Here is a 14,319-nt window from a genome sequence, read left to right as displayed (position 1 = left end):
TTACCAGCTTGGGGGAGGGGGGATTGGGAAAGTTTTCACAGAGAAAGCAATATTTGAATAGTTTTTAAGGAAACAAGAGATGGAGGTAAAATAGGAGTGCATTCCAGGTATGAAGGATAGCCAGTGCAAAGATTTGGAGAAGAGAAATGGAATATCAGGTATGAAGAACAGCAAGAAAACCACCTTAACTGGAACATAGTATGCAAAAAAGGGAGTAATGTATAATTAGATTGGAAAGCTAGGTAAGATTGATGGTGTGAAGGACTTTAAAAAATAAGAAAATAACTTAAATTTAATTGTAGAGGCAATAGAGATCCAATGGAATTTATTGAGTAGGGGTCAGGGTCAGAGTCAGACATGCGATTTAGGGAAATTACTTGGATAACTGTGAGGAGAATTATTTGGAAAGCGGAAAAATAGTAGAGGAACCAATTAGGAAGCTCTCCTAGGTAAGGGGTGATAATCTATATACCAGAATGATAGTTATGTGGGTGGATAGAAGGGGGCAAATCCAAGAGATGTTATTACAGAGGTAGAATCAATAGAACTTGGCAACCGATTGGCTTGGGGGTAGGGGCAGTGGTCGTTGTGTATATTGTTTATTTCATTTCACTGCTCATCAGTTCATGCAAGTCTTCCCATGTTTCTCTGAATTTCTTATTGGAATCACCTTACAGTGCAGTATTATTTCATCATGGTCATATAACACAGCTTTTAGCTTTTTCTCACCCACTTTGTTTCTAGTACTTTTTTTCCTTTTTTTCAAAGCATTTTAACTAATTTGTTAAAGTTCAAAATAACATTATCAATTCAGAGCATTTCCATTGAAACTGTTCATATTATTAACCTATTTCTACTACTGATTCCTTTAATTAAAAGAAAAATCTAAAGCAATTGGTCTGGGGAATAGAAAGCTGAGGGATAAGTAAATGCTATGACGGCGTCTTTAAAGAGTGTTGTGTATAGCTATAACATTTATATAATGCACATTAAAGTGGGTAAAGCCCTTTACACGTGTTGTCTCATTTATCCTCACAAAAACCCCGTGGGGTAAATGCTGTTATTGTTCCCTTTTTAAAATGAGAAAGCTGAAGTTGAGAAAAATGTGTGAAGAGGTATTTGAACTCAATGGAGGCATTACTGAATGGAAGTCCACCACTGTCTCTACAATATGCAACTTAGCTGCCACACAGTGAATAAAGGAAAGTGAGTTTAAAATAAATCAAGAGAACACTCAGCTTTCTGAAAAGATGCTCATGTACTCCAACTGGAGGTAAAAGTGTATACACACTGTGATAAGCTGTGGGGAGCTTTCTTGCCTTTTTGTTAATTTCATTTCAAACTAATTAGTATTAACTCACCCCTGCCTGGCTTTTGAGATATAATGAATAGATACTTGGATTTGGAGTCAGAACAACCTGGGTTCAAATTCTCTCTCAAACACCAGCTATGGGACTGTGGGTAAGTCAATGTAATCACTCTGTTCCTCAGTTTTCCCATCTGAAAAAGAAGGGGATTTGGATCTGATGACCTCACAGATTCCTTCTAGCTGTGTCTACAATATGCTAATCAGTCTGCCTTTCTTAAAGGACAGCTATCTCTACTGTACTTTATAAACAGGGAAAAAATTGTGTGACCTTTCTCTATAAAACAGTATGAGAGGTACTACCATGTAAAAACTTTATTTTATTATTATTAAATTGATAGAAATTAGTTTCTTAATTTCCCAGCCATGAGAAATTCTGAGCATTATTTCTATGATCTCATCTCAGCCAAATGCATGTCAACCGAATGCTTTCAAAACATTGATTGTTTTTTGGCCTAAAGATTTTATTGTATTCCATCAAATTGAGATCTGCTCTGGTTAGTTATAGTCCTTAATTATTCCCTGAATACATCCTCCAGAATATCAAATGTTATGCCTGATTCTCCCCTTGCATATGGAGGAATGCACATTACTAAATGGAGAGAAGGAAGGAGCCGCCCCCACATCATCTCCCATAGCTCAGTTTATCCTCAGCTTCACAGAGACAATTGATGTCTCTGAGCCAACAGCAGCCGGACAAGCCCACAGGAAGATAATGGAACAGATTGTTAGGAATTATTAAACTGCTCCCTTTTGCCACAGAACAGGGGCTGTGAAGAACATCTCCAATCCAGGGTGTCTCAAAAGTCTTAGAGCAGTCTTAAGCTTTAATAGTTTAATAGTTAATAGCTTAACTTAATAGTTAATAAGTTTAATTTATTAATAATAGATAATAATTAATAATAATAATAGTTAATAAGCTTAACACTGCACTAAGACTTTTGGAGCACACCCTATAACAAAAGAAAATAAGCATTATTTTCCCTCCTTTTCTCGTTATCCCTAAAATTTTGTCAGCCCACTGTCATATTAATGCTAAATTGACTTCTTAAGTACTTCTACATCCATTCTCAAAACTGATAATTATTTACTACTTAGGTATCCCCAACAAGTCCAAGCCATAAGCTTATTTTGATGAAGCTGCAATTCTATTAATGTTTCTACTCCATGCATGGGTATAGATCCCCAGACTTTACATACCTTCTCAACCTGGATAATTCTTGTCTATGTCTTTCTGTAAAATCTCCATAGAGAACAACCTTTCCACTGAACTGGAGGCACTTCCAGAATGAACATAAGTGTAGTGCTGGAAAGGACCTCAGGGGCCCTCTGAATGAAACAATACTCCAAAAGAAATCCCCACTACAATCCATCTTACAAGGGATCATAGAGCCTCTGTTTGAAGCCCTCCAAGAAGGGGGAACCTATCACCCATCAAGGAAGTCCCTTGTATTTTTGTATATCTCTAATTTTTAGGAAATGTTCCCTGGCAACAGGGTTAAATTGAGTTCTGACCTCTGAGTCAAACAGAGTAAGTCTAATTCCTCTTTAATAATAATAAAAATAAAATAATTTATATAGCACTTTAAGGTTTATAGAATGCTTTACAAACATTACCTCATTTAGTCCTCACAATGCATATTATTTTATTATACCTATTTTGCAGGAAAAACAAACAGATTAAATGAATTGCCCAAGGTCATACAGCTAATAAGTGTCTGAGGCTAGATTTGAACTCAGGTCTTCTTGACTCCAGGCCCAGCACTCTATGCATTGCACTATCAAGCAATATTGAAGAAAGCAAAATTGAAGAGGGCTAATCCATTTCCCAGGAGCTTCTCTTCTTCAGTTAAACATCCTCACATGACATGGACTCAAAGTCTGTCACCATCGTGGTTGTTCCTCTTTTCCTATGCTCTCTAGTTCATCAAAGTATCTCTTAACTGCGGTGAACAGAACAAACTAAACGCAGTTCTCTGGATGAGGTCTGGCCTAACATAGCCTATGATAACCTCAACTTGGGGCAGCTAGGTGGCGCGGCGAGCAGAGCACCGGCCCTGAAGTCAGGAGGACCTGAGTTCAAATCTAACCTCAGACACTTGACATGCTTAAACTAGCTGTGTGACCTTAGGCAAGTCACTTAACCCCAATTGCCCTGCCTTTCCCCCTCAAAAACAAGCAAAAAGGGAAGATAACATTTACTTTTTTTGGCTACCACACCATCCTACTGACTTATATTTAGTTTGTAGTTTAATATTTTTTGTTTTGGGGGGGCAGTGTTGAGGCAATTAGGGTTAAGTGACTTGCACAGGATCACACAGCTAGTAAGTGTCAAATGTCTGAGGCAGGATTTGAACTCAGGTCCTCCTGACTCCAGACCCAGTGCCTTATCCACTGGTCCACCTAGCTGCCCCGTATTTTTAATATTTTTGAGATAAACTATTGCTTAACCATGACTCCCCCATCCTGCACTTATGAAGTGGCTTTTTGAATCTATAAAACCTTACATTTATTTCTTTTTTTAATAATATATTTTATTTTTCCCCCAATTACTTGTTAAAACAATTTTTAAACATTTTTTTTAAAAAAATGTTGAGTTCCAAATTCTATCCCTCCCTTCCCTTCCCCTTTCCTGAGATGGTAAGCGATCTAATATATTTTATACATGTGCAATAATCTAAAACATTTCCATATTAGTCATTTTGTACAAGAAGACTCAAATAAAAAAGGAATGAAAGTGAAAAATAGCTACTGAATTTTATCTTTTTAGATCTATCCCTTTCATACAGATTCATTTGTAAAATGAGGATGATAATAGCACCAATTTCCTATGGTTGTTGAGAGGATCAAATGAAATAATGTTTGTAAAGCGTGCTGTGAAACCTTCGAGTCCTATATTAATGCTAACTTATTGTTGTTGTTAATCAAGCTTCTCATGAGTTTTTGGATCATGCCTCTGGTATCCTCTCATTCTTTGTAGTAATTCTGGGTACCAGTAGGACATTTAGAATGTGATCCCCTCATTTAGCCTTACGTGATCAGTTTTCCTTCTTTTCTAATCATAAATTTTGGTATTGTCTTTTCAACTAGATAGATAGATAGATAGATAGATAGATAGATAGATAGATAGATAGATAGGACAGACAGACAGGTGGACAGACAGGATCTGCTCGAGCTGGCTCATTCTAGCTTGCAAGAACCAATTGTCAAATTTTCAGTGTTAGCATTTACTTCTTAGAAATTGAAAAGGGTACAAATCAGTGCTATAAAGAAGAGAATACAAATTTATTTTTTGTTGATTTTCTAGACTTATGAAAGTGATGTAGAAAATGTTAATAATGCAGATTAAACTCAAAAGTATGTCATTCATTCTTTTTTGGGGGGGGAGTCAGTTATTAAATATTTACCAGCACACATCTATAGTAGTTGGAGTCTTTAGATTTTTCATTTAACACCATATCAGAGTCTTTATAATAGTCATTTTTGATTCCCTCCCTTCCTTCCTTCCTTCCTTCCTTCCTTCCTTCCTTCCTTCCTTCCTTCCTTCCTTCCTTCCTTCCTCCTTTCCTTCCTTCCTCCTTTTTTTCATTTGAGTGTTTAAACAGATTGGGTTGGGAGGGCCTATATCACACCTCATTTATTCCTTCTCATCTTTGTCCTTTCTTCTAACTTGTATTTTTTTTAAAGTTTGTTCTAACCATTGAATAATCTTAGTAAAAATAGACAATAGATTCTGAAATAATTTCAACATCAATGACCAAATTTTTTTTAGCTTGTTATTACTTTGTCCACTTCATTTTTTTGTATTAATTGGTTTTTGTCACATCTAGGATCTTTTGACTATCTCAGTTAACATGGTATTCATCACAATGTATGAGTTTTGCTTAAAAAGTAGCAGAACTAGGGGATTTATAGACAACAAATAGAATTTAAACAAAACAGATCTGCACATGTTTCTTTGGAGATTGTTTCTCTTAATGAACAATAATAGAACCACCACATTTGTACTATACCAACCTATTATCTGTTACGCTGTATAAGGAAATGACTTTAACTACTAAGATAAAAAAAATCAGGGTACTTTACATCAATGTTTTCCTGTAGTATTTTTTTAAAATAGCAACAACAACAACTTTTTTATCTTCCTTTTTATATTCTTTATTAAATGTTAAGTGCTTTTGGGGTCTAGAGAGATTTAGTGCTCTGGAAAATTTTCTAGGCAGAAGGCATATATATTTAAAATATTTAAAATGAGAATTTTCAATGTGAATATAACTTAAGTAGTTTTTTTAGGGTACTACCACAGTTTTTTTTTAGAGTTAAATTTGATTAGCTATTCATAGTTTTTGATGACCTGTGACAAATGAAAAGAGTATAGAATTGGGTAGAGTTACTAGATCAGCTCATTTTGCTTTGAGAGTGATAAATGCAGCATAAAAATTATTTAAAGATCCCATAGTATGCCAAAAGTGATAGTAAAGAAAGCTGTCACCACCATATCTATAAAGTTATGCCCATTGAAACTGTTGACAGTTGGGTCTCATTTGGCTGATCCAGTCTGTCTACATTCTCATGCACTGATTCAATAATTTTTCATTATGATGATCTTTCCAACTATTTTTCGGTTAAAAATCTCACTATTAAAGAGTTTTCCCCACCTCTGTGGGAACAAAGTAATGCCTGGGAGTATGAAAGCCCTTCTGCTGAACTATAAGCCCATTTAGGGCAGGGGATATGCCGTATTCTTCTTGGCATCCCCTATAAAGCCTACCACAGTGTTTGGCGAATAGTAATATCAAAATAAAAATTTTTTGAATGAATGAGAGACTGAAGAATATCTGAAATCAATTCTTTTAGTAATCACTGTTAATGTCCTTAAAATCACCTCTTATTATTCAGTGTCCTGAGGCCCTGAAAACAAAAGGTTCATTTTCAAAATCACCAAATAATACTTCAGTATACTATAAAGATTTTAACCCACACATATTTCAAAACTGTAATAAGGAAGTTTCCATAATAACTATAAGATATATAATTCTATAAGGCATATGTAATGCTTGTTCCAATAAAATGTAAGCCATTTGGGATTGAGACGTTTTTCAGTTCATGTCTTTTTATCCCCAGTCCCAAACACAGTGTCTTACATGCAATACATGTTTAATATTGACAAATGAATTTAGTGTAGAGGATTTTATAGCTGGAAGCAAGGGTGTACTGGTAAGTGTTTAACAACTGGCTCTCCAAAAGCTATATTTATGCTCATGACACACTTTTAAGTTTACTCTCCATTATTAACATGTTCTCCATCACTTTCATAAGTCTAAATAACCAACAAAACAATAAATCCAGCACTGATTTGTAGTGTTTGCTAATTTCCGAGGTGTAAATATTCTCCTGGAAAATTTGACAGTTGGCTCTTGGCTTGAACTGGTCCCAGCACACCCCTGACTGGAAGGGATCTAAGATATCAATCAGCTTAGCCTATTTATTCTATAAATAAGGAAACTGAGCCCTCCCAATTCACTAAATCTCTTGCTCCAAGATAACATACTTAGTAAGGACAGGGTTGGCATTCAAACTCTTATGCTTTTAAATTCCAATTTTTTCCACTGTAGATATACATACATACATACATATATATGTATATATATATATATACATATATATATATACATATATATATATATATATATATGCTTAATATTCCATATTTCAAGAGTACATGATCTCATTGATGTGGGTTCTTAGTTCAGTGGTGCAGTTCACAATCCATTCAAGCCTTCCCATCCTGTGCAACTCTTGCCCTTGTCTTTCCATAAATCTTCCCCATTGGTTCTACTTGATGGTGGGAATGTTCACTAAATCTCTTACCCTTGTGTATATATCAATGGAATACGTTATTGCTTGCATCATCCTTCATTTTGGTTTCATGACTGATTACTTCCTTTCTTGGTCCTGCATCTCTCTCTGATGCTATATTATGCAGTTCTGTACAATTTTTCACTGGTAATGTATTGCAGGTTACTCACACTCATCATGTACCTCTCCTTCCAGAACCTTACCTCTTCAGAGTCCGTGACTCACTGTCATACAGTATGATCAGAATAATATTGATATTAAATTGAAGATGGGCCTTTATTTCAAGGAGAAGTTAGGAATCATCAAAAGTGCTGCAGAATTTTCCAAAGAAAATTCATGTAATTAAGCATCTATTAAGCACCTACTATGTGCAATGCACATGCTAAGTCCTTGTTATACAAAAACAACACTAAAACACTCCCTTTCTTCAAGAAGCCTGCTTCCTATCAACTCTATCCAGCCTGTTTTCTTTCTTCTGTTTAATTGTAGGACTAACTCATTGTTCATCTGCAGTAAGTTAAAAAAAATAAAGTTTTGAGTCCATCAAATGCACCCCCTTATTTTGCAGGTGAGGAAACTGAGGCTGAAAGAAATAAAATCACGTGTTCAGGGTCAGCAAGCAAGTGTTCTGAGGCAAGATTTACACTCAAGTTTCCTTACCTTTAAGGATGTACTTGAAAGTAATAGGCTTATATTTCTTACAAAATATTTTATAATTCATGATTTTTTAAATTTCTTTTTAGAATTCACCCCATTTATGCCAAATTAATGAGGTTCTCTTTGTGCATTTTGATAACCTCCAGTTGTCAACTCAAAATTTGTGTTTGTGATTTTTATATTGGTTACTTTAAGTGGATGTGTAATTACACATGTGTATATATCATCTTTCTCTTTAGGGATAAATCATCACGGAAAGCTATTAATGTAACTGAAACATCATTGGAATATGCAGATTTGGAAAATAATATTAAATACAATGCCTATGTCACAGCAAGCACAAGATTTGGTGATGGAAAAATTAAAAGTAACCTCATTAGTTTTAGGACGCCGGAGGGAGGTAAGTTCTCATGGAAACAAGTTAATGAAAAATATAATTCTGTTCAGAAAGAAAACGGATCATATGTCAAATCCTAACTAAGATGTTTTTTATTTTAAGTGGCACTGACTGCAGCCCCAAATCTAATACTGACATAATTCCAAAACATTGAATTATATTCAGATCTGCTATATATTTCCCTCTGTCCCTTATTTGTTTATTGCATAACCCCATAATTCCTTGCTTAATTAGGTCTCCACATGGCATATGACTCCAGCCTTGCCATAATGTTGCCCTCTGGATCCTAGGCAATGGCTCTGCTACAGCATACAGTGTTTGATGAGTTCATTCTGTTATTTTTAGTAGGAAACCCCAGTTATATTATCCAGAGACATGATCTGGCTTACACTGAATTCTTTGCTGTATTATTATAGTGCTCCACCACCAAGTTCTTCAATTCCGCTGAACCCTCCTCCCAAAAAAGTGAAAAAATAGCTTTGTCAGGTTTATTTCACTCCTTTAATGGACTTGATTAAAATGAATTTATCATTTTTAACATAATCAAAGATTAAAAAAGCCCTACAACATCATTGAAATTCTAGCCATCCAAAACATAATTACCAATGTTTGGGAAGATAAATACTGTTTGTTTCTCTCCAGCACCCAGTGATCCACCAAAAGATGTCCATTATGCAAACCTCACTTCTTCATCAATTATTCTTTTTTGGGATCCTCCTTCAAAGCCCAATGGGCTTATACAATACTATTCTGTTTATTACCAAAATAATTCAGGTACTTTTATGCAGGTAAGACTTTGTTTTTCTCTTAATTCCCCCCCCCCCCACTCTCTTCATTTCTATCAGTAATAGCACAGGGTGATCTCTAGGAAAGAAAGCTGTTTGGGCTTACCCTTATAATAAAAATTCTGTTTGTTTTGTTTTTTTTTTTAGCAAATCTATTCCTGACATAAAATGAAATTTGACATTTAAACTCACATATTTCCATATATTCAATATGAAATATAATTCAAATAGAAGCAATATATCACTTCAGTATATTTGACAAAAATATTAGTTCCTAAAATACTATATTTGTATTTTTAAATCAATAAATATTTATTAATGTGGTATTTTTATGATAGCTTTTTTTTAAACCTGAACTGAATGCTTCCTGGATTAGCTGTAGTTTCTTGTTGTCCATGCTAATATCTTCAGCCTTTAATTTAAATGATTAAAAGTAAGCACTATATCATCTGTGAAGTGCCCATGTAAATAGGGCCTAAATGTGCCATTACATGCTTTTTTGTGTAAATATGAATAGCATTTCTTTTTGCAAAAAATATTTTGCCACTTGCTATTCATCCAATTTTGACACACTTAGCTTTTATTAGCTATTTTAAAGAATGCTTTGAAGTGTATGATCATCACAGAATTGCACAGGGTGTATCAGGAGGATCTCATATTTCTCAAGGTTTATTTGCCCATTCTCCCTCCCCCCCCACTAGAAATAGACTCAATGATAATATAAATGCATATGTTATTTATTTAAAGAACTTGGAATGATGGTACATAAGTGATGCATAGATTGAACAGCGGACAGTAGCAGGAATTGACCAAAACAATTGATGACAACTGCAAGGGTACAATGTCTTTAGCATGGTTTTGTAGCCTTGTTCATTTTAAAGCCCATAGTGATATACCATCCTCTTTGGAGCTGTAATCTTCATTGTCTGCCCCCTTCATTAACAATCATTAATGTAACTTGTGACCTAGCCTTCCCTTTTGGTAGATGTGGAAACTGAGACTGTAAGGAGTTAAGTGACTTGATCGAACAGGTGGTAAATAGCATAGTTTAGAGGAGATGCTTTCCAGGCATGGAAAAAATAGGGAAATGGGACGTGACCTGTCAAGTTCAAGGAACACTCATTAAGTTAATTTGGCTGGAATATAGAGTTTAAGAAGGGGAAATAATATAAGATAATTGTAGAAAAATAAGTAACAACCACATTATGAAAGGTTACTGTAGAAGTAATAAGGAGACATTAAAGATTTCTGAGCAACCAAGTGACATAGACAGACTTGTCCTTGAGAAAATTGTTTCATAAGTAATATGGATGTGTATCCTATTTGTCAGTCTCTATCACTCAGGTGACAGGAGAGATGGGCCATGTTAGCACCACCTGCTTCACAGGATTACTACGAGGCCCTAATGATATAATAATAAATATAAACACAAGTATAACACTCCTGATTTTGCATGATTATCTCAATTAACAAATTATATTAAGTTTATAGCTAAAGAGATCAGTGCAAGTCAACACTTACCCTTCAGATTATACCTTTAAATAGTTGCCTGTACCACTGAGTAGTAAAAATGACTTTGCCCCAGGTTATATATCTAGTGAGTGTCAAACATTGTACTTAGTTTCTTTACTCCAAGGCCAATCTTTATCCACTAGGTCTTACTGCCCCCTCCCCCCCTTTTTTTTTTTTGGAGTTTCTGGGGAAGCAAAAGAGCAAATACTTTGATGGTTTCTCATAGTATGAATGGGGAGATAGTGCATGGCACAGTGGAAAGAATGTTAAATTTGGAGTTAGGAGAGACCATTGCTACTTCTGCCTCTAACACTTTTTAGTTTGATGATTGGAGTCAAACTAAAGGAACCATATGGACTCATCTGAAAAATGAGAGGGTAGTGATGATATTTCCCAGGGTTGTTGTGAGTATCAAATGAGATGACACATGAAGTGTTTTGTAAACCTTAGCAGGATAAATATGATCCAATGTTATTATTCCACCAAAATATTTATAGAATGTATGCTAAAGAATTGTGCAAAATAACTGATTTTCAGTTCCAAAAGTTTGTTTATGAATATTGACTCATGGTGAATTTTAGACTACAATTGAGCATTTTATACTATAGACTATTATTTCAAAAACCTTATATGCAATTAAGAACCACAAACATTGTGTTTATATTTCAGAATTTCACTCTCCATGACATAGTCAGTTTCTCCGACAATATGACTATGTCTGCAGTAATAGAAAATTTGGCAATATTCAGCTACTATGTATTCTGGGTGACAGCAAGTACTTCAGTTGGAAATGGGAACAAAACCAGTGATGCAATTCAAGTATACACAGATCAAGACAGTATGTAAACTGAGACAACATTTAATTTAAGAAATATATTTAACTGTAGAGATTTAAAGTTGGTTTCAGCAGCTTCTACAAACTATCTCTCCTAGTTATTTAGTCTTTTGAATGCTTTATTTAGATAAGTAAGTTTATGAATCACTAATTAAAATATTAATTTAAAATGTATTTTGTATTGCTGTAAAATGCTATTCTTTTATTTTTCAGCCTCTGGAAATGGCTTCTAAATATAGAATATTTATTGCTTTTCAAAAATATTAGTACTCTGTGAATGATGGTTAAATTAATGATATAATTTCCCTTAAAAGTGATTTATATAAGAACATTTATTCTAGTAATTTAAAAATTACTTGTACATTAGAGTTTAATGTACTAATCATTATTAATATAATATATAATATAATTAATATAAAAGTATTAATCATTCTCCTTATAGATTACTATACTAATGTAAAGATTAATTATTAACATAATCTTGACCTTTTCAAGTGTTTGGAGACTCAAGAAGGATTTTCTTCAACATTATTGATATTAACTTTTTAAAAATTCATTTTTAATTGATGTGATTATAGCATCCTAAATGATTTTTGTTCACAGCCACCTATCTGTTGCTGCTACAGTGTTTTGTAATGATAATTTTGTGCCTTGCAACATTCTTTACATTTTATTATATTTTTAGGATTCATCTTAAGATCGTAGTGCCATATTCATAATTAACTACTTTTCCACCTTCCTTACCCCCCCAGTGCTAGTATTATTATTGTTGTTGTTTTTATTAATATTATGAAATATTATTGCCTGAAGCTGGATCTGTGAATCAATCTCAGCAATATTTATTTTTCAGCCCAGTGGTGAATATTGTCAACAGAAACCCAGGTGGTGCTGGCCTTCTTAATTTCCAGTAGCTCTCAAATTGATTAATATAAACTTCTCAAAGCATGGAATATGATTAAAATCTTTATATACCTGATTTTTTTTTTGGAGAAAGGAGTGAAAGAAATGGTTTTAAATGGGTATTTTGGACTTTTTTAGTTCTGTCATTGTTTTAAGGTTTGAAAATTTAAAATAAATATTCTAGGTTTAAAATAAATATCTGGACTTTTTGGTCTAGACTTGTGACTAACCCAGTGTGGATCTCTTCCACAAAAGCAAGGACAACTCCTTTGTAATTTCCATACTTCAGCTTTATCTATCTATACTGTTCCTGAATGATTCTGATATTAACTTTTCTTCCACTCATACAAGGATCAAAGTGGCTTTGTTTACAATATGCACTACTACAAATGGTGAACATTTCAAATTAATTTAATAATTCACATATTAGAGAGTTTGCTTCTACTTTTGTGGTTTGTATCATAATAACTTCTTTCTTTTCCTCCCTGTATCACTTGAGTTGTCATAGAGATGAAACTCTCAAGAAGTACCTATCCCAGAAGTTCAAGTTAAAAATGTTACCAACACCTCTCATTTCCATGGCAACTCAAGTGCTTCACTGCAAAAAGTACCATTTATCTGGATGGGGCCAGTACTTCCAGGAAGGGTGAATGTGTTGACTATAGAGATATTATCTGTCCTTTAAGACCACTAAAATAACACCTCAAGCCATGAAATAAGTTACTAAATAGAATCTGTCTTTTTTTTTCTTTTTGGTAGAAATGTGGAAACATATGCACAAAGAAATTTTAAAGTATAAAGATATGTGCTACTTATTATTAAAGGGGCAAAATGAAAGTATACTCAAAACGATCATATTGTATTCAGTCCGTCAACAAGCAATGCCTTAGTGTATGGTCCTAGTTACGGACTGTAGTCTAATGTCCTAAGACCAGTTTGGCTAAGTATGAAGAGGTTCCTTGCTAGTAGGTAGCCAGCGAAGTAATGTTTCTGTTTCATTATCACAATATGCGAAACTAAGAAAAAAATGCAAAATGATTCTTAATTCTACGTAGCTCCCTTCAATTTTTCCAGTAATAGTGGTAAAGTAGGGGAAACAGGGCCAAAAGGGGCTAAGGATCACTGTTTTTAGGACACTGATGAATTTAACTATTATTCTTCTAAATATTTGTTCAATGGATAATGAATTGGCAAGAACAATCTTATGAAAATAATTTCTTAAGAGAAGAAAATAATTTTTTTATCTTCAAAAGGCCTTGACCTATTTGTATTAAATGAACAAAGATAATTTAGAAAGATATATTATAGCAACTGGCATTTTCCATAATCAGCGTTATAAAAAGTAGTCACATATCTAGAAACGTATGACATGATATTTACAAAATATTCATGCTATGTGTATCCACTTGTATTTTAATTGCAATAGCTCATGACTCTTATATTTTGCTTATTATATATCATAGTACCAGAAGGGCTTGTTGAAAACTTGACTTATGAAACTCTTTCATCAACTGCAATAAATGTCAGCTGGTTCCCACCATCTCAGCCAAACGGTCTAGTCTTCTACTATGTTTCACTGAGCTTACAAGGAAACCCACGTAGAACAAGACCACCTCTGAAAACTTATGAGAGGAGCCTGGTTTTTGACAAACTGAAAAAATACACTGACTATATATTAAAAGTCACTCCAGCAACAGAAAAGGGATTCTCTGATTTGTATACAGCCCAACTACACATCAAAACTGAAGAAGATGGTAGGCTTAGGATAATTATTCTATTTTATCAAGCCTCTGTTTATCTTAAATCTTTTCATATCATTTTTTTCTGGTAGAGCAGTACTTTTACTTTGTAATTTTTTTTGGTTTGCTTCTAAATAATAGACTTTTCTTTATAATTACAACTTAACAGTTTTCCTATAGCTTTTATTGTAAAATAATTAGCTAATAATAAACATCGTTTCCATTTGTTACTAAAGCCTAATTATTTAATAATGATAATTCAACTTCAT

At 33.9% G+C, this 14,319-nt stretch overlaps 1 protein-coding gene across 1 annotated transcript in view; it reads left to right on the top strand.

Moving 5' to 3' along the window:
* Window positions 1-14,319, top strand: part of PTPRQ (protein tyrosine phosphatase receptor type Q) — a 270,730-nt gene that overhangs the window by 101,627 nt on the left and 154,784 nt on the right. Inside the window, exons 18-21 of the mRNA XM_036760721.1 lie at window positions 8,122-8,282; window positions 8,922-9,067; window positions 11,246-11,414; window positions 13,775-14,065. Of these exons, the coding sequence (XP_036616616.1) occupies window positions 8,122-8,282; window positions 8,922-9,067; window positions 11,246-11,414; window positions 13,775-14,065 (767 nt within the window). The remainder of the gene's footprint in view (window positions 1-8,121; window positions 8,283-8,921; window positions 9,068-11,245; window positions 11,415-13,774; window positions 14,066-14,319) is intronic.

The sequence above is a fragment of the Trichosurus vulpecula genome, chromosome 5 (genome assembly GCF_011100635.1).
Source record: "Trichosurus vulpecula isolate mTriVul1 chromosome 5, mTriVul1.pri, whole genome shotgun sequence".
Classification (NCBI taxonomy): Eukaryota; Metazoa; Chordata; class Mammalia; order Diprotodontia; family Phalangeridae; genus Trichosurus; species Trichosurus vulpecula.
Note: the sequence above shows the minus strand (reverse complement) of the source record. Positions and strands in the feature narration are given on the sequence as shown.